This window comes from Diorhabda carinulata, chromosome 7 (assembly GCF_026250575.1).
Source record: "Diorhabda carinulata isolate Delta chromosome 7, icDioCari1.1, whole genome shotgun sequence".
Classification (NCBI taxonomy): domain Eukaryota; kingdom Metazoa; phylum Arthropoda; class Insecta; order Coleoptera; family Chrysomelidae; genus Diorhabda; species Diorhabda carinulata.
The window spans coordinates 15366088-15387719 of NC_079466.1; the positions used below are offsets into that span (position 1 = coordinate 15366088).

At 31.9% G+C, this 21632-nt stretch overlaps 1 protein-coding gene across 5 annotated transcripts in view; it reads right to left on the reverse strand.

The window, feature by feature from the left end:
• LOC130896303 (nocturnin) overlaps positions 1 to 20833 on the reverse strand; it is a 30889-nt gene extending 10056 nt beyond the window's left edge. Inside the window, exons 1-2 of one of the 5 annotated variants that reach the window (XM_057804303.1) lie at positions 20638 to 20833; positions 8810 to 9013 (exon numbers count right to left, since the gene is read on the reverse strand). In XM_057804303.1, the coding sequence (XP_057660286.1) occupies positions 8810 to 8871 (62 nt within the window). In that variant the 5' untranslated portion in view covers positions 8872 to 9013; positions 20638 to 20833. Of the gene's footprint in view, positions 1 to 3630; positions 3830 to 5584; positions 5746 to 8809; positions 9014 to 10846; positions 11275 to 20637 lie in introns of those variants that run through there. The other 4 variants (XM_057804305.1, XM_057804300.1, XM_057804304.1 and 1 more) reach the window with 4 other exon arrangements.
• Positions 20834 to 21632: the final 799 nt, after the last annotated feature.

The following is a 21632-nucleotide window of genomic DNA, read 5'->3' on the forward strand; positions in this document are numbered from 1 at the left end:
ATTTATCTTCAATCTCTGAAGACGATAACTTGGTTATTGAATCGCGCGTCAGGACAGTGTCATTGTGAGTGTAGTGGTAGTAGAAACAGTTCGTTCTCTGAAGTCGATAACTGAAGACTGAAAGTCTCTGGAGATGATAACTGAAGATTAAAGGTCTCTGAAGACGATAACTTGGTTATCGAAACGCGCGTCAGTTATTGTTATTCTGAGTGTTGGAGAGGGGGGGGGAGAGAAATCATTGAAATTATAAAAGTTTTTCTACGTTGAGGCATCCAGCTGACGTTTAATCCACCATGTTATTGTCACCTGACTTTGTTTTTCCTTCAAAATATTAGGTAAATAAATTTTCAAATAGGTGCGAGGCTGCTGCCTGCCTCACCCACGGAGTTGCATCTGCCGGTCGCGATAATTCATAGTATAAGTTTCTACTGCATTTTACGAAGTTTCGCCTCGAATAATTGACCAAATTGACCAAATTTGTACCTGGCTCCTAGACTATATCGTAATTCACATATTTCTCTAGCTACCTGTATTTAAATTTAAAAACTTTGTTCTAGTAGGGGTCAGGTTATATAATATATTCAAACACACTTTTATTGGAAGTTTATAAAAATGTGTTTAGAGAATTTTCAACATTATTGGCTTCCTGACTATAAACTCGGAGAGAATGAATCATCCGATCAATCTATTTCTAGCCGTAGAATGGACTTCGAATACAACCTTTTGATAGTGAACAGTAACGTTTGTATTTTTTATAAACACGTGTTGCAAAACGCCAATGAAATTATTATTTTAAATATTACAAAAACTAAACATTTTATTACATCATTTAATGTCCCACTATTCTATCAATCCATTATATCTTAACAAATAATCTACAAGCTTTCTCCCATAAAATTACTGTGACGTATCATTGCATATTTTTGAATACGGGTGTCGTCTGGTAAGTTTCCGACTACGATCTGAAGATGAGTAGGATATTTTTAACTTTAGATGAAATGTAGCCCCACCACTACACTCCTGGAACGCAGGTACAGGCAAGATTACAGAAGTAAAAACGGTTTGTTTCCTGAGCGAAAAAGTGACTACCGTTGGAACTATGTTCATCAACTATCTTCAAAAGATAAATTATTTCGAAAGGAATAAAGCGCTTCAAGACAACTTCGATGAGCGCCATGGCTAAAATTCGGAATTGCACTTTTTCCTGTTTCAGCAAGCTTCACTTGCAGGGGACAGATTTTTATCAATCAATTATCTTGAAGAAGATTATGTTGTAAAATGAAAAAAAAATCAATTGTCGTACATTGCCTTTTCAGATCGTTCCCGAATTGCTTGCGATCGCCGAAAATTATTCAACTATACTATTTTTCGCTTTTAAACGGATACATTTGAAAGTTAAGAGAAACTTCTTTTCAACTCTACCATCCATAGGGCACTAACTAAATTATTTTATAAAGCCTTATAGGATGACAATAACTATATATTACTTATATATTTCTTCATCTTTTTATTTCTTAAATCTTTTCATATATTTTTCTTGATAACTCGTCAAGATGGACATTTTACGTTTTGACTTATTTTACGGGGGATGTCAAATTAATTACCTGACCTACGGTTTCACAACTGTTGTTTTAAATTAACTAATAAATTTGGGCAAAAAGTGTCACAGGACATGACAGTGAAATTTTTAATAATAAATACCCTGGTCAACACGTCGCAGTCTACAGGTAGCAAAAATGGAAAAAAGTTTCGTGAAACCTAACTTAACCTAACCTAACCTAACCTAATCTAACCTAACCTAACCTAACCTAACCTAACCTAACCTAATCTAATCTAACCTAACCTAACCTAACCTAACCTAACCTAACCTAACCTAACCTAACCTAACCTAACCTAACCTAACCTAACCTAACCTAACCTAACCTAACCTAACCTAACCTAACCTAACCTAACCTAACCTAACCTACCCTAAGCTACCTAACCTAAATCTTAGATGTTTCTGATAGTTTTTCGTTTTATCTTAATGATAATAATTATTCAAAAGTTCGTATGTTTGTCCATCTCTAGGACTCACTTCGGCAGATGAAATTTTCTGGTGCACTCGACGAACGATCTTTCGGATTGACACAGGTAGTGAAAAAAATATTGAAAACCCAGGTAGAAATGTTCAATTTGAAAACTTAGAAAGTTCAGTTGGTTCACAAGTTAAATAAAGATAAACAAAACAGTTTTTTCTGATAAAGCGACTTTTCATTTAAACGGAACTGTAGATATTGGAGCAGAGAAAATCTTCACTGGGTGTGTGAGGCTCACATTCAATATTCGAAAAAAGTGAACGTTTATGCTGGTATCATTAACAATAAAATTATTTACCTTAATTTTTTGAGGGCACAGTTAACGATGAGGTTTATCTGGATTTTTTTATCAACTTCTTAGTGCCTACATTACAAAGACTTTTTCCTGATGTTAATCATCCAAATGAGATTGATCGATCTATTTACTACCAACTAGACGGAGCTCCACCGCATTTAGCACGTACAGTTTGGAATTATTTAAACCAAGTTTTTTCCAATAGGTGGTTTGGAAGATGTGGAACGATCAAATGGCCGGCTAGATTCCCCGATTTGACTCCTCTCAATTAATTCTTATGGGGTAATTTAAAATCTGAAGTAAATTTCAAAAGACTAGAGAATATTGCTGATTTAAAAATCAGGATAACGGAAGAAATTAACAAATTAACCCCTGAGGTCATACAATATGTTGTACGAAAATTCCTAAATAGCCTCTGTTATTGTCAAGAAGTGAATGGTGGTCATTTTGAACATTCCATTTAATTAAATAATTATAAAGTACATCTAAAAATACATTCTAAATATTATACGACATCATTTGTTTTGTGATAGAGATATTATCAAAATTTTCAATCTTAAAAATTAATTTTCTCAGTTATGAATGCTCCAAATTTAAAAAACTATATATTGTTAAACAGAGGACTAAAATCCCTTTCCACACGACCCCCTTTCTTATTTAAAAGTTTCGCATCCTAATCATTGTTGAAGCTTTTTAACATTTTTGGGTTTGGTTAGATTTTTTGGGCAGACTGAGTTCACATGTACAAAAATTGCATCCTAAATTTCTCTGGTAAAATTTACTACATCACAAAATGTAACTTATTAGCTCAAGTCTATAACTCTTTTTTGATGAAAAGGGCTGTTTTACAGTCTTAGATAAGACTGCTATTATCAGTTAAGTAGAACCGAAGTTATGGATTTTTTTATTATAAGAAAATTTCCATTCTTCATCTTCCATTGTGTGATTAGATGGATCGAAACTTATATTATCAAATACAGGTAAAATAGTTTGCTTCTTAACTGAGTTAATTTTGAAAAATTTGATGTATGTTCAAGAGTCATTTTCATTCGAACATCCATATTTGAAGATAATCAAAAATAATAAAAACGAAGCGAAATATTTGTACCCGTAATATCGTCTACAATATTGTATAAAATTTATTTTTCTAAAACAAAAAATCACGCACCGAATTATACATTATCAAAATATATAGTTTGCACTTTGATTCTACAACCAGTTTTACAAATAATAAAAATATTCATATGATATGAAACTTACTTCAATTTCACACGTATAATCCATTTTTTGACCGCATCCACACAAACGTTATCTGTATCATAATTGTAATCGTCAACGTTGTCAGCGTTTTTTTCACAAGGAAACCCGTTGATCATTATCAATTACAATTTAGAATCACACTAAGTTTTATTACAAAACTATTCATATCAATATTGCTTTAATGCAAGGCAAGATCAATGTGGAATCTATTTTTAAATTCACTGTTTATCGATATAATAATCATAGACGGTACCGAGTGGTATTAAAAAGGTTAAATCTATATGCGGAGAAAGTTTATCACAAGAAAATAAAATAATTGGTAAAAATTTGTTTTAATAATTTTATTATTATTTTAAATATCAAAAATACGCTAAACCTAAAAAATATTAACATTGTTAGCGTGTAAAAGGGGTGGAGTTCCTAAAAGATGAACCGCCTTATTTCGCTGAATTTTTTGCCAAAGTTTGTCTTTTATTAGAAAAGATAATACCTAGAAGTATTTTTGTTGATAAAGTTTCATTTGCCTTGCAGCTCCCTTCAAAGTTATAATTATTTTACTAAATATATCAGAAAATATTGATTTTAGTAAAAAAATCCAACAAAAAATGAAGGTCATAAGAAATAAGAAGCTCTACAAAAAATGTTATATAATTTTTTTATTCTTTTTACTGTTATGTCCTAAAATATCTCGACGTATATGGCTATATTTTTTTACTTCCCGTATAAAATTTGGTGAACATCTAACAAACCGTCAGTCCACGTGGACTCATCATCTCCACTGTTTACCAATACAAACATCGAATTGTAAACATAAATGCATTTCTATTGACCGAAGGCGATTTCTTCGAAATATTCCTGCCAAACAACAGTGGCGTCGCTTGTTGAGATTAATTTAATTAACGAATTTCTTATGGACGATTGAAGACAAAGAAATTGCACAGTGTAGTGAGAATAAAGACAGGTATGAATCTAATAATGAAGATTTAGTTATACAAACACAGCAAGTTATTTTGAATATAATCGAATGTTTAAAAAAGGAAAATATTCAGCAATCTGATAATGCAGTCATAATAAGAATTGCTGAATTAACTAGAGTAAATAAATTTTCCATTTATCGAGTAGTCACGAAAGGGGTTGCTCTGGATCATTCACAGATAGTTTATATGCAGAGGGTGCAAATTATCCTGAATACAACTATACCAGTTTAGAAGAATTGCGTCAAGTTTTGTCAGCCTGTGGTTTTAAACACAAAAAACTGAATAAACGGATGGCAATAACCGAATCGTGACGGATAGTTCAATGGCGACAAGATTATTTGCGTCAGATAAAAGCCTACCGAAGTTCTAATAGACGATTGGGCTACAAAAAGGGCTCAGTTCACGTCTGGTACCTTGTTTAAACCAAACGCCCTTACAGATAGGTACATTTTACTCGTCTATTTACGTTTTATAATTTAATATTCAATTGTAGCAAGTTAACGATATATAAGAATGATTTTTTTCTATGTTCTAAGTAGGACTATAATTAAGTGCATCTGTCTAAAAAACAGCGTATAATACCGTCCAATTTATAATGATTCGATTGCTTTTTAACGAATACTTTCTCGCATAAGACATACATATTTTTAAAAGTATTTATAAAAACAAAAAATTTATAAAATGAGGTATCTACGCCTATGGTAGATCAAACAAAATTGTCGGCAAGGATTTTTTATATTTCGTAGACCCTAACCAAAAGAATTACCATTAAAGATAACTTTGAACGCCCCTTGTATATTGTAATTTTCGAAATAACATAGTTTTTTGTTAAAATTATTTGAAATAAATATAATCTTACCCGATTAAAACAATAAATAGAACGTCAGTCGTTGTATGGTTCTCTATACTATTTAATTGTTGGGTTTACTTTCAAACTCAGATAAGGTCAAGATAGATATTGCTTCCGTTTTACTCACCTTGGTATTAATCTACTGGCGGTACGAAATAATGACCGTAGGAGCATCACATTTTTCTGAATAAACTTGTTAAAAATAATAGACGTACTCAAGAAAACTTGGATAAAAATAAACTTAAGAAAATTTTACTTTAAACTATAGTTTGTTGAATTAAAACTGTCGATTCATTATTTCATTTCATGCTATACAATTCACATGTTGAATAATGGAAATAAAAATATTTACATAACTGTTGCTATTTTTAGAAGGCATGTGTTAAGTAATTTCATACCACATATACTTTATTTTGTTTTTTTTTTTTTTTCTATTGAAACGTTTATTTTTTACAGGTACTTTCGAATATAATTTCATAAATGTGTCAAAGAGGAGAAATCCTCATGAACGAAGAGTTAGTGCTTTCCCCCAATGTTTACAATACAATCAAAATTACCGATACTGATTAAATAATTTCACGAGGTATCACAATTAAATAATGAGTAATGTTGTGGAAATTATTTATTAAAAAATACTATTTTGGTACTCACTAACTATCGTCCTATTCCTTTATTACCAATTCTATCGAAGAAGATTGATCGACTAATAAAAAGCCGTCTATTACCCTTTCTTTTAAACATAAAATCCTGAAAGCTCAACAATTTGGTTTCCTATCTAATAAATGCAGTAATGACGCTACGTTTTCTGTTCTCAATTAAATACATACCTCACTTAACAATAAATTTTATACGGCTTGAGTTTTTTGTGATTTTGCTAGTGCCTTCGATTGTGTTCATCATGAAATTCTGATTTAGAAACTGGAATATTACGTCATCCGAAGTGTTCTCTTAAAATGGTTTATATCTTATAATTGGTAAGAGCTAATGCCAAAATTCCAAATAAATCGCCAGCTAGCAGTGGAGTACCTCAGGGCTCAATTCTTCTTTTGCTATTCATTAATGATATCACAGACTCACGAATTAATGGTAAATTCAGTTTATTCGCAGATGACACCAGTGTAACCTGGAGTGGTGCAGATAAACAAGCTTTACATTCTACCTCAGGCAATGATCTCATATCTATTAAGTCCTGGTCTGACGCGAAAGGTCTCTGTTTAAAAACTTTTATCCTATAAAGGAGCTTTACCAGCTCTAGAGCTCAACAGTGACTTAATACGAGTTTCTAGTTTCTTGGTATACATATTGACGGTGCCCTTCAATGGTCTATACATGTAGAAAGTTTATCTCCTGCTTGTTTTGCGATTAAATCTGTGTCTGAACAGCTCGATTCTGGTACTGCTTTAACAACTTACTACTCGTTATTCGAATCCTCGGTATGGCTTTCCTTTCTGGGGGTCTTGTAGATTGCACCTCTTCGAATCTATCATTAAATTCACACACAATACGAATTCTATTTTAAAACAATACAAAATTCTAACTCTCTCCGCTCTTTTCTTTTCAGAATCCGTTTGTTTGTTTAGCAAATACTTTCGCAACTCAACTGAGAGACTCAACATTTACTTAACTATACCCACTTCTGATCTGGTAAAAAATTTCATCACCTTCAACTACCTTCGGAATTAAAATGACAAATACATTCAATAAGTTCCGAAGATTGACAAAGACATTCCTTTTTGAAAGACCTTATTCTTTTGTGGTAGAATTCTACAATTTACCATAGACTCAATGGCATAATTCAATTCAATGTGAAGTAAGATATTATATATATTATCTCTCTCATTGTCTGATGCGCGTTTCGATAACCAAGTTATCGTCTTCAGAGACTAAAGCGTCAGAGAGTGTATTTGTTAGTTTTGGTGTAGTAGTGTTGTGAAAAGTATCTTCAGTATGAATATCTCCAGCAATTGCTTCATGCGTTATAACAGTTTTGGAGTCATTTGATTCCAGCATTCGGCAATATTTGTATATCATCAGTCGATACAAAATAAAATCCTTTTACAACGTTTTTGATTTTGAGGAATAAAAATAAATCGCAGGGAGGGTAGCAGGGTGCATTATAGTCAAGCAGCATCCAATTGTTCATGACCTTCGCAATGGTATACTTTATTCAAGGTCTGTCTAGTTGAAACAAACCCCTTGTAGACCACCCCACGACTATTAAAATAGCAGATCATTGAAATTGTTGCTTTTGACTTAGTCATTCGAGTTTATTTTCATGTTGCGACTTTTTGGTGATAGCCACTACTGATTCTGGTACTTTATTTCGGGGGCGTACTGAAAACACCAACTTTTCCAAAGGTCAAAAAAGTATTAAAATGAATCACAGAAATTCCAGTTCCAGTAATAAAATTTTGTTAATACTAAAATTCTTATGTTATTTGTAAATATAATTCAAAAAATCGATTATTTATGCATAAATTACCTTTTTCAAAAGTCTACTCTTGTTTATACATCGTTAGTACTTAACCTAATTCAATAGAAATTTAATAGAATCTTTCAAATGCATATTAATACATATGACGAAAATGTCAAAGATGATTAATGATGTGACAAGTTCAATTTCTTAATGATTAGAAAGGGATTCAACCTGAACTTGCTTTTATACATAGTATGAATAAATACATTGTTTACTCGTCCTGGACATGGCCCATGAAGCCCGCCTTGTCCGGTTATAATAAAAATCTAAAATTTTGCGAAAGCGGAATTCGTTTGATGTTTGTTTCTATATATGTTTTTATCATAACGACGATTTGCTTAAATTTGTTTTTTTAACTAATTTCTAGAAAGGTATTTTTATTTATTTGTTTTGTTTGTTTATTTTCTAGAATTTTTGATAAATTCGTTTTGGGTATATAAGAGAGTTTGTTTAGCGGAGTTGTTAGTTTATAATTAAAAGTCATAATGAACAGAACGACATAAAAAAATTTAAACAAATTATATAAGTTAGTAAAGTTTTCCTGATAAGTTAATAATTAACTAAGTTATTTATGTGTGTTTCTGAATTCACCCTACCGATAGAAATCGTATAAATTAGAAAAAAATTACAATGATCCAACCTTAACCTTTAATTCTTTTAATTATGTAGTTTTTCTAGTAAAATGAAAATCGAGTTTATTTTGTTTTCCATTAATTCTCCAAGTCTTTTTGAATTTTTTTCAAAAATTAACTTCGTACTTATTTTGAATTTGATGCTTTACTTTATCATAACTCAAAAATTCATTCGTTCGTATTCGAGACTCCTACTAAAGTATAAGGCTTTTATAACATATTTTTTTAGGTTGTATAAACTTACCTTGGTAAAATGTTGAGTCTACTAAACCGCCTAACTACCCGAATCATATTTCTAGTAGCCATCCTCGAAAATCACTTCACTATTACTTTCAGTTCGTCAATTAAACTTGAAGGTTCTTATTTCACAGTTTTGATATTCACTAAAACACAATTCTCGGAAGTTGTATATACGGACGTTTGTTCCTTTCGTAGTCATTACAGTGAGCTGAATAAAGTTTACGGAAAATTAATAATCAAGAATATGAATAATTGTTAGAAATTGTTATAGATAAGATTGTAGATTGAAAAACACGTCGAGTTTGATATTTAAAATACAACTGAAAAGTGCGCAATTTCTACTTGCTTACCTTGTTCAATTCTAATGATTTAATTTTAGACCGCAAATTACGTATCACTCAGTCTGTTTTGGAACATATATCAACAGTCATTCTGTTTTGTTTATGTCAAATGTAATAAATAATAAATTGAGAAAACACATATTTTTTTAAAATCCTTACTTTCATTTATTAAGAGTACGAAGGTTAATTATGATGTATCAATAATTATTATCAACATAATCAATATTATTTTTAGAACAAGTCTATTGTTGTTGCCGTATCTATACGCTGAGATCAGTTTTAAAAGAACTGAACTTCTCCTTAACATTCTATTATGCCCTTATTGAGTCGCATCTCCGATATGCCCTTCCCTTTGAGGTACGTGTGATGCGATTCAATTTAAGCGAATCTTCAAACTACAAAAGGGAGCTGTTAGATATTTACTCGAACTAAACAGCAGGGCTCACTGCAGGAACTTCTCTAAAAGATTAAAAATTCTGACTCTTTCCTTCTTATTCATCTTTGAATCCATTTGCCTAAGCACGCCTCGAAAAGGTTCTACGGCTATCCACTCAGAAACGCGAAGCACGACATTCATCTACCTGTTCAGAATTAGTTAAGGGCTCAATATTTTACAATACAAAAAATGCACAATCACTTGCCACTTGAAATCAAATCGATATCATCTTTTCCCGCATTCCGCAATAATTTGAGGGTATATTTACTGGAAAGAGCCTTTAATTCCGGACATGCTGCATAATGGTTTAATTCGATTTATTAACCTGTATAATAAAATTTTATTTTATTTAGTTATTTTTATGTTCGTTTTTTTAGTTCTTACAAGTTTTTGTCTATAAATTTTCGACAATAAAGCATTTCACTCTCTCTCTCTTCTTTTTGGGTGGTAAGTCCAAAAGTAAACAGGATTTTGAAGGACAATTCTTCAGCAATTAATACATTTAACTGGCAATTGCCATCAAAAGTGGTTTCTATTTGTTTTACAAAGCCGAAATAATTTTGTTTAATAAATAAACAATGTAATTTTGATAATTTTTCATATTTTTTTACTGGATTATTTCGACAAACAGAAGCTACATTTTTCAAAACGCGTTGTATTTTTAGTTTACTCATTTTTTTTCTGATCGATGTCTTTGCGATTGACGTAAAAATATCGATAATAATAAAAACTTCCAGCTTCGTATGGTGGATTTTTATAACTAATCTTGGAACAACTTTTATATCTACACGCATCTCCATACAGCAGCCACCAACCGAACTACTACGAAGTTAGATAATAGTTTTTTACTCAGAAAAAGGTGGAAATAATTTTAAATTGTAGATTAAATTGATGATAAATGACTATGAGAAAATAATTTTGAAAAATATCACCATTAGGACCTTATAAATACAGCTGCCTCACACTGTATAATTTAGAAGGAAAATATGAACTCCTTGCGTAAAGTGATAATAAAAAAGATCACTTTTGGTATATATTAGGGGAATTCTGAGTGGAGAAAATAAGAAAAAATAGGACAAAAAGAAATATCCTGGAACCAGCGCCAAATTTACAAAACTGTTTACATGAGCAGATAAAAAAACATCCATTTGGGTTAAAAGGTATATATTATATCTATCGTACTTAAATCGTATTATTTGAGGAAAAATTCTAATTTAATAAGTTCACACAAGAGGTCATCTAAATATAAAAAATGATACACTACCTTGCCAAATATATGAGCAGCTGTTTGGGTGGAACGAAATTCCCGGAAACTTCATCATAATATCCAAACTTTTGATTTTTTCTAATATTTTTTCTCCTAGATTTCGACGTTGTATTTATATTTATTTCAGATAACGCTTCAGCTAAATCCATTTTTTCACGAAAATTCTTTAAAGTTATAACCGAATCCTCACAACTTACACCAGCCATGATTATAACGAAGTTTTATCAAAAAATATTAAAAATTAATTGACACTCGATAATAATCAGAGTTTTTTCAAGTTTCGCAATCTTTGAAAACTCGTATTCACTGAACTAAAAATATTTTCTCACACTACAAGTAATTTATTGTTATGCTAATAAACCGTCAATAGCCTAAAATCTCGTCAAGTATTTGAAATGCAATCGTGAAAAGTTTCGGCTTAAACTGGAGTCAACGAAGTCTATCAAAATCTTTTTATGATAAATTCAATTCATTTATATTGTAGAAGCCAGGTCCGGACATACTTCTTATAATAATAGAAATGATTTTCCCCTCGACTATTAGTGAATGTATCATTCTCGCTTTAGAATATCCCAATATTTCAAACCAGAAAACTAATATTTATCCGTGGATTAATAGTGAATAGTAAAACATATGAATTGCTATTTCAAAATTGGTTTAAGTAAACATCCATTTTGCAAACTCTTTTCCCTATCACATAAAAGAGGTATCTTCCCTGAAGATTGGAAACTTGTTGAGGTTCAACTCATACCAAACAATGGAAAAAACACTTTTGCCAATAATTACCATCCGATTGCTTTAGTCCTAGCCATTGCCAAGGTCATGGAGAAAGTTATAAACCAGCAAATCTTGAGTGGCCATCAATACGGCTTCCGTAAACATGGATCTCCTGGTCTATGTCACCAACGTATGGACTGAAGCTATAGAAAAATATTCAAAATCCCGAGTAATCGTACTGGAAATAATGAAGGCTTTTGACAGGGCTTGGCATGCCAACCCTTCTAAATAAATTAAGATTCTACAGTTTCTTGTCCTCTCTAATCTACTGGCTTGGTAGCTTTCTCAAAAACCGTTCACTCCTGGTTGCTATCGATGTTTACACCTCAGAAAGGCTTTATATCAAAACTGGCGTTCCCCAGTGGTTTATCTCAATCTATAATCATCACCATCAATATCAATCTTGAAAACATTCTGGAGTAAGATGGAATTACAATGAAGTATGGCACTGCGACTCAGAATTTGGTCCTGTCTAGATAAAATATCCCCGCAAATTCGCTTGCTGGGTGCTATATGTCCTGGTCCTAGTCACGGTACCGAATTAGCTAAGGCAGCTCACAAAAACTTGGGGCCGTCTTTAGGATCAAAAAGCTTCATATCCCGAAACAACTTCCAACCCTTCAAAAAGCCCAGATTCGCCCATCTTTGGAGTATTGCTCGTACATTTGGAGCTTTCAAGCATACCCTGAAGATGCTTGATTCAATACAGAAGAGAGCAATTGGACAGTTTAAAACATAGAAAAAAGGTTCGACTCTCTTTGATTCTCTTTGACTGATACTACCATGGCAGTAGATCATAATCCCACCTAGAGCAGTTTTTGTAAGATCTACTCGACAGGCAGACGTTGCTCATGAATACTCAGTTCGCCTACAAATGCCCAGAACGTCAATTTATCGGGACTAGTTTCTTTTGAGAAGTACAAGCCTGGAAATTCAATTACCAAGGCATGTCTTTTCCGAACACTACAACTTACAGTATTGTTTGGTTGTAACGTGAAGTTGTTGATGAAATTCCTTCAGAAGCAACTGTGTTTCGCTAGTATACCGCATTTAAAGAAACATGGCATGTGCTAGTAGGACCCTGTTCCTCAATTGGAATCATTAAGAGAGTGAATCGTAGGAAAAATATTGAGGATGCACCTATCAAAAGATGATTGGCTTTAAGCTTTCAAGTTTTGCATTCTTCTTCTTCTTACAAAAACGAATTTTCTTTAAAAGGCTTGTAATTTTGATGTATCTTTAAATATATCATCGAATTAAGGACCTTAATATTCAAAAAATATACCAGGAAAGAATATCTATATTAACAATCAGTTGTATACCAAATTAATTATATTTGTTTGTTAGTTTAAGATAAATTGTTTACTAATACAAAATATCAACTTTTCTCATTCTTTATCAGCCAGAAACTAATACTTTTAATTCATATATTAGACATATTTGCTACGATTTGACCTAACTAATGAATTCATTCTTTATTGCATGTATTTTTGAGTTTCGAAAAAAAAAAGTTTCACGTTCACAGTTTATTTTTATTATAAATAACCAAATATTAGAATAAAATAACAAATAACTAAAAGCTGGACTCGCACATTTACTATTCCTTATATCCGGATACCTTTCTCTCTTTAATACCGACCTGGCATAACGCACCCAGCAGTTCCCCCACTGGTTACGTCTCGTTCTGTGAGCTGTAAAAACTTATCTAACAATAACCAGATATAACAGTTACACCTCTTGTAAGTCACAGCAAAAATTAGGGTACCACTAAACACTTAATCTACACAGCTCGACCTACGCCCTTCTTTACAAGGTGGAAGGCGGTTACTCTACATACCTGCAAATTATTTTGAGTTTTTTATCGTTCAAACTACAGGGAATTTTACTATGAGTGCGATTCGATCGTGACTCTACTGTTAAAACGAATATTTTATCTCTCATCAATCCTATATACTTAAGGCCGGATTGTCATTTACAATTTACCTGTTGATGAGATGATTCTTAACTATCAGTAATTATTTCAAATTGTGTATATCAACAAGAAGATAACTTTTACCAGTTGGTTAAATTGTAAGAGTTAGTTCCAACCAGTGGCAGAGGTAGGCGTCGGCGACGTCAGCGACCATCGACGGCCTCGCGCCTGAGGGAGCCTCAAAAAAAACTTGACCTAGTCTAGGTTTTTCATAAGAAAAACACACTCGATAAACGTTGTGTTTGAACTAATAGTTCTGTGGAAAACAAACAACGCCATTCTAGTCGTTTACTTTTTTCTGTCTCTTCCCATACAAATGACAGTGTCAACGTACACACATTCAATACATTTTCCTAAATAATTTGGAAGACGTACGTCCAAATGTTTAGATAACAATTATAGTCCAGTCAAATTAGTCCTTAAAATAAAAGTAAGGTTACAAAAATTCCTATAGAGCTGAAAATTGGTATGAGTGCTCAGAATACTATTATAAATGAATTGTGAAAAGTCCCCATCAATCCCGCTTGGGAAAAAAATTTTATTGATGGTGAAAGTTTGCAAAAATAGGTTTTTCACGATTTTCAGCTAAACGGTGAGTTTTACGGCAAAAATCGTTTAGACAAAAATTGTAGATCATCCGATTCTCTACAAAAAATGTATCAACACTTTTTTCATAAGTATTACCATTTCCGTGATATCGCAGTTGAAAAAATTGAAAAAATATTTTATTCGTAATATGCACCCATTTCCTCACCACCTATGAGGTGGAGTGCTTGGCGCTTTTTTTAATGATGAATGATGAAAGTTGTGTAAATTATGTAATATATGAATAAAAAAATAATTTTGAAAAATTATTCTTTTTTTTTATCCTGATTTTTCTGTAATAATAATTTTATCACAATACTTCAACTTCAATCGCATTTGAATGGATATCCGGGTCGGCCGTTCGAAACCGATTTTATGCAAATTTAAATTCAAAAAAATAAGTAATTTGAGAATAAAACATCTCTGAATAATGCATACCACAAACAAAAAATAAACACCACTTTATTGTTAGTGAAAATCCCATTTTTTGTTTTTTTGCCTTTTTTACAGTTATTTTAATACAAAATCAATAATAAATTTGAAACTGTTACCAATAATATGTGTTCTCATTTTTGCCTTTCTAATAATTAGCACCCTCTATCAACCAATGTCCAAAATACGATAAACAACTAAGATAGGAATCTGTAAATTCATATCAAATCTTTCTTGTGAAGTCCCGAATTGAGATCCATTGTTATTTTTGTGCCCTTATATGAAAATAAAATATTGTGGTACTGATTGAAGATCTATATTACCCAGTTATTCATATCAAACTTCATCCTAATAAAACGTGTGTTGTAGAGCCTGGTTATTAAAGGTAAGCTAGTGGATATACGTTTTTTTTTATTTATATGATTTTCACATAATAGCTGCTTTGATAGTCTGTTAAGACTGTAATCTAGAAGTAAATTAAAACAAAACTTTTTTAAATTTATTCATATGTCAAGCTCGGAACTAAGACTCTCTGGAGCCGTTTACAGAAAAAGAAAACTGTCCAAAGAAACTGAAAAAGAGAAGAATAGAATATTTTTTAGTTGTGCTGGTTATCATCTAACGCATACTGGGGCAAAAAGGTCCTATACCTGGTAATAAATCAAGAACTCTATAAATATATGCCAAAGTTGATTATTATCAATAGGATGTATTATTACTACAAATAAATTACATTAATTCAAAAAGACATTATCGTAAGATATAAATATTTTCTTCTAGTTATTTATTTACGTGATTAGATATCCATACACAAAATATACAGCCATTACCAGTGGCGTAGTGTGCTTTGGAGGGGCCCTGTATCAAAATTAGTTGGGGGCCCAAATGAAGGGTAAAGTTTTCACAGAACAGAAACAAAAATGCTTGCATTAAATTAAAATAAGTATTTATTGATTATAATTTATCGCTTCCTTCTAGTAATTGAGCTAGCCAAATAAATCAAATTAAACATACACTTGTCTTACTTTTTTTTTTTTTTCGTTAAATTGATTTATTAAATCATCTATAGCTGAACACGATTTCAGGTTTTCTAACATTTCTGAATGTATAAATAAACAATAGTGACGTTCCTGCTCCATCGAAGTCCTAAGGTAATTTTTTATCAGTTAATTTTGCAAAACTTCTTTCAGCTGTTGCGGTCGTAACTGTAAGTGTCACGAATAGAAGGCATGCTGTTACTACCTCTGGAAAACTTTATGCTAGGCTATTGAATTTTATCAGCAATAATTCCATGAGTTCCTTAATGGAATGAATTTTTTGAATATCAGATTTTTAGCATGTTTTCAGAGTAATTAATTGTTCATAACTGAGATGTCTTGACTGTATTTAGCCGACAGTTTTCCGAAAGCATTTTTTATTACTTCGTTTGAAGAAGGTAAGAGTTTCTCCGGTTGTAATACTTCGAACATATTACTCAGGTCACAAAGGCTCTCAAATTTTTGTTTAGTTTGAGAAATTAATATATCTAAACAGCAATAGTATATAATAACTTTGAAATATAATTCCGGGTCTGAAATTCTCTCATCTTGTGATAACTCATTAACAAAACGCTTCGTTATCTTTCGTCATTTATTTTTGAAAACAGTTGTTACTTTCCACTCTTTTGCTAAATCTCTGGTGTCATTTAGCAAACTATTGAATGAATTTTGTTTTTTATTTCACTCAGTCTATTCAAAAGATTATTTAATAAAATACTAGCTTTCTGTAAGTCATTATTTTCATGCTGTAGAGCTTTAGAAACAGGATTGATGATTTCAAATAGTAAAGAAAAAATGTGACAAGCACTATATTGCTTTTTTGACTTTTGTCATTTCTGAATTTTTCATATGTTTTTTTCCCGGGAAACACGAGATTAAGGGACATTGGGGATAACATTTCACTAATTTTTGTTTACACACGTTAGGGGCCTCGGTAGGTATCATAGATACGACTGATACGGCGGTAACTACGCCCCTAGCTATTACATATAGCTTGAACACCTTTGTAAGAAGGAAATTTTTCTGGAGCACTCATCCTGATTATGTCATATTGGTGTCGCGTCCACTAAAACCGCTAAACCGTCTTCACCTGACATAATTTGTTTCTCAGACGACTTTCCAAATGCTTTTCTTCTAACACTTTTGAAGCTCACGTTTGTCCAGTAGCTCTTAAACACATTTGAGTGGAATAATTTAATACATTAATTGATGAAGACTCTATCAACTGTTTTGTTTTCAGTAGATTCGTTCTCTGGGAAGTAGATTCAAATGGAATTTTTGGACGACTTTTTTTCCTCTTAGGAATCTCTCCATCTTCTCTTATTGTAAATGAAATTGATGTATCAAGCCACTCAGCATTATTTTTGAGAAACCTTTTTCTATCCTGAACGCTTTCATCCAGCGCGATTTAAACTTATTTCATTTTCTAAATAATCAAATTGTTCATCAATTTCATTTTTATTTGAAATTGTGAGAATATTAAAAAGTTCTTTCCTTGAAATAAACATGGTATTTGATTTCGTTCCTGAAATAAAATAATTTATTTCATCAGTACACAGACAAAAAAATTTTTTTAAGGAAAAGTGCAAATAAGTGCAAGAAAATTAAACAATTTTGAAAAGCTAGATAATACCAATTATAAAAGAAAATATTTAAAAACTTGTAGTATATCGGAACCCAAATAAAAACTATGGAAAATTTTAAAATAATATTTTTCTATTTTGTTTTTTGTTTTAAATAATATTAACTAAATACATAAACTTTTTTGCAGATATAATTTTATTAAAATGTTGTTACATACCTGAAGTCGAAGGTTCCATGTTGAAATTCAAACAGAAACTATGAAAATATAGCTTTAAATGCACACAAAAATAAATTCAAAATTCAAATCTACAACAGTACACTATCCTTAGAAAATTGACTTTAGTACGCGGGTGGGTAGTAAACGCTTGAGATTAATAATAACATTTACCTGTGTTATAATGAAGAGGATATTGGTTTTTTCCAAAAATTATGAAAAGAAAGCTTCCTTGGCTAATTAATTTTCCGATTTATTACCAGGTATAGGATCAATTATCATATCAACATCGGTAAATATTAGAAATTTATTATGTCGTACCATAAATGAATAATCATGCAGTATTTTGCGTTTATTTAACTAAATACGATCCTGAACAATTTAAACTAACAATATTATAGTAAAATATAACATAAACCTTAATTATTAGCTTTGTACGTTGAAACGCGGTAGTAGGATATAAGTAATTTTTATATTAGTCACAAGGAAATAAAAACAAATGACCTCCTAAGTTTATGTTTACAAATGTGGAACTAATTAACTATTCTATTAATTCAGAAGAAGTTAAATGACATTTTAAATGGTTAATAGAAATTAAAATTCCGCTCAAACCTCCTTTCTATCTCGAAAGGAAGAAATTCCATACACGATCTTTATATTCGAGGATAAAATCCAATGCGAGGTGAACGTATTTAAATAAATAAAAACAAAACGTTACGTAATGTGTGGGAACAAAACTAACAGTTGTATTATATAAATCAGTGGAAAATACCGAGTTTACAGAACGTCTGACTAAAACTTTTATGTCACTATTAAAATGTGATTCATGTTTAGAATCAAAATTTTCGTACACCGCCTGTTTAATTTCATTGTCGCTATCAAATCTTTTACTCAGCCTTCAGAACTAAAAATGGGATAAACCTCCGAAAAACGCCAAGAGGACTTGGAAATTCTGCCAAAAAAAGGCCTATTCGTGCCACGAAAAAGGAAAGAAAAATATAAATACGATGGTAAATGCACCGAACCTAACCTAACCTAATCTAACCGAATCGATAGCATCGAGGTATGTCCCGATCCCGGGAGAGCAATAAAAACAATAGAAAGAAATGAAAAGCAATTTTATTCCACAAAAATTTAGTCACTTTTCTCATCCTCTTCCATTGGAGGTCGATAATTCTTTCCAGGATACAAAAATTTTATATCTTCAATGATTGCGAGGTCGCGGGAATTTCAAAAATATCGACGTCGTCTGTAAAATTTCATTGGAGTTTGGCCTAAAAATGATCGGATAAGGGCAGATCAGGACTATATGGTGGGTGTCCAATCTCCATGAAGCCATATTCGTGTACAGAAGCCTTGAAAAGCGAAGCAATGTGAACTGGAGCATTATCATAAAGCATCGACTCTCTTTTCCGATGCCATTCCATGGAATCTCTTTTAGATTTTTAAAGCTCATTTAGGATCCTTAGAATACTTATTCTGGAAATGCCTGTTTGTGCTGAATTTTCTTTTGTTTCTTGGTGCCTGTCACTTATAACAATTTCTTCCAGTAATTTGATGTTTTATGGAGTAGTCACCGTCTCAGGACCTTCTGCACGTGAGTCATATTCTAATGATTCCCGTCCCCAGCGAAACAACTTAGACCAATTTTTAATTATTTAAAATTATAGATATAAACCTCCATTCTATTTTTGATTTGTGTTCGTGTTAATACTTCTCCAGTCAAAAATTTTATAACTCAAGTTGAGACATTTTCCAAAACAACTTGACAGAAAAGTCGTTCGAGCTTTGCTATAATAAAATGGATCGAAATAGCACTTTGAAACTTTGTGTAGAGCTTCAGTTGAGACTTTTCACTCACGCGTGCTTATAGATTTTTACACAAAAACTCAAGGACCTTTCTACGTTTATACAAGGTGAGTTAAAATGGAAATTATCCAAAGCGGCTGCTTAACGAACCGAATAAATGATAGATAAAATTCCGAGAAGTTTCATGCTGTTAATTTGGCCCTTGATAAGAGAAGATTATCCCAACTAATAAAGTTTCGTTTGCCTCCCAGCCACCTTCAATGTTATAACAATTTTACCAAATATCTACGGAAATATTGATTTTAAAGGAAAAATTTTCTAACAAAAATAAAGTTTATGCAAAGGTCTGCAAAAAAATGTTATACACAATTTTTACGTGTGCCTAATCTTTTGTATGATATAACCCAAAAATATCTCGGCCACAGTCAAATGTCTTACCTAACCTAACCTACTGAATACACTGTTTACAACACAACTACACCAACACTCTCGATTACACTGTCTGACGCGCGTTTCGATCACCAAGTTATCGTCTTCAGAGACTGAAAGTTAAACAGTTTTCCGTTCAGCCTCTGAATAACTGAGCGATTCACATTTAACAAGTGGAACTAGGCAAAACTGCGCTCTGAAGAATACATTCATGTACGGGATGCTATTAATGCTGATGGAAATGCACAGAATGTAGGTAGAACAACTATTTTCCCAGCAACATACGTCTGAATTCCGCGACATATGCATGAACACGCTCAGGATGCTATGTGGTATAGCACATCAGATTTGTTTGTATCGAAAGGGCTTGACCAAAATTAGATTTTGAATACAATTTGAACCGCAAGTGTTTCTGATAACTCACCACATATGTCCAAGATACAATGCCGTATTGCTGTACGTATTGACAACTAAACCAGAATACTTATCAAAATGTAGACACTCGTTGAAAAACTGGACTTAAATTTTAGTTACTGGCTTTAGTAACTTGCTTTAGCTACTTGATACGTGTAAACTCGGCTTTAAGACAATAGAACGTCTATCAAGATCAAGGTTTTGTTCTTTAAAGGCGGTTATTAATTCTAAAAAAGTTTCATTGAAACCTTTAAAAAGTCGTAAGTCAAGTTTAATTGTTTTAATTCTCACTAAAATATATTTGGTCATCTTTGGTCGACAAAAAAAGATTTTTCTTTTTGTTTTCTCTTTAACTTTCTTCATCTAACTTCGAACAAAGTTTGTAAGACAAATAATCCCTTTACTTTTCTATAAAAATAAATTTTCGATAACGACACACTTTTATTTTCAGTTGTAGATTAAATATTCATAATTTTTCTCAAAAATCACATCAGAATAAAAAAAACAATGACCAAATAAATATTTACTTACTTACCGACATACTATAAAAATAATTGACGATGCAATATGTTAACCGATGGTAAATTTCACTGTAACAAATAAACATTCACAATCACGACTTCCTATGAAATTTGATCTCGTCTTGTAAATAAGTCATTTGCCAATGACCGCCTCCTAAGATAATCCCCATTTTTTAAATAACGACAATCAGAGTATTTTCTATTATCACTAGAACTCGCTTAAATCGTTCACAGGGTCAACCGATATACAACTTTTAGTTTTAAATGCTTCAAGAGAATGATAATCTAAAAGTCCAATTCTAATGAAAATTTTTAATCTGGCAATGTCTCACAAATAGATAAGAATGTTCTTCTCATAATTATATTCCGCCAAATTTGGTCAATTTTGATTTCAGCTGATGCATATAAAATAATTGACTTGATAATTAACATTTTTTGCTTGTAACCGAGATTACATTATATAACGTACACTTCATTTTATACTTTATACTTTTTATACTATACATGGGATTGAAATCGGGGCTGTGAGGAGGCCAAACCATATTTATTAACACCCATTGTGCCTATTTCTCTTCCAAATATCTTCTGCATAATTTGGAACTATACTTGGGATCATTGTCCTGTTGGAACATGAATCCATCTCCAATGAATCGCAAACCCGGTACGGCATTTTGTTCTAAAATTTTTTTGTACTGTTCCTTTTTCATAATGTCATTATTTTGATAAAATCGCCAATTCCGTGGTTAGAAAAGTAGCCCCAGACCATAACTGAACCATCGTTGGGACTACACAGTCTAGCATCATGTTTTCTTGGGCACTGCGTCGAACGTTTTGAACTGAATAACTCAAACTTGGATTCATCGGTACCAAGAACTTTTGTCTCTGAATACGATAACTTGGTTATCGAAACTCACGTCAGACAGTGTAATCGTGAGTGTAGGTGCAAGCAGTATGAATATCACCAACAGTTCCAGAAATTCCAACTTATTAAAAAATAATATCTGATTCA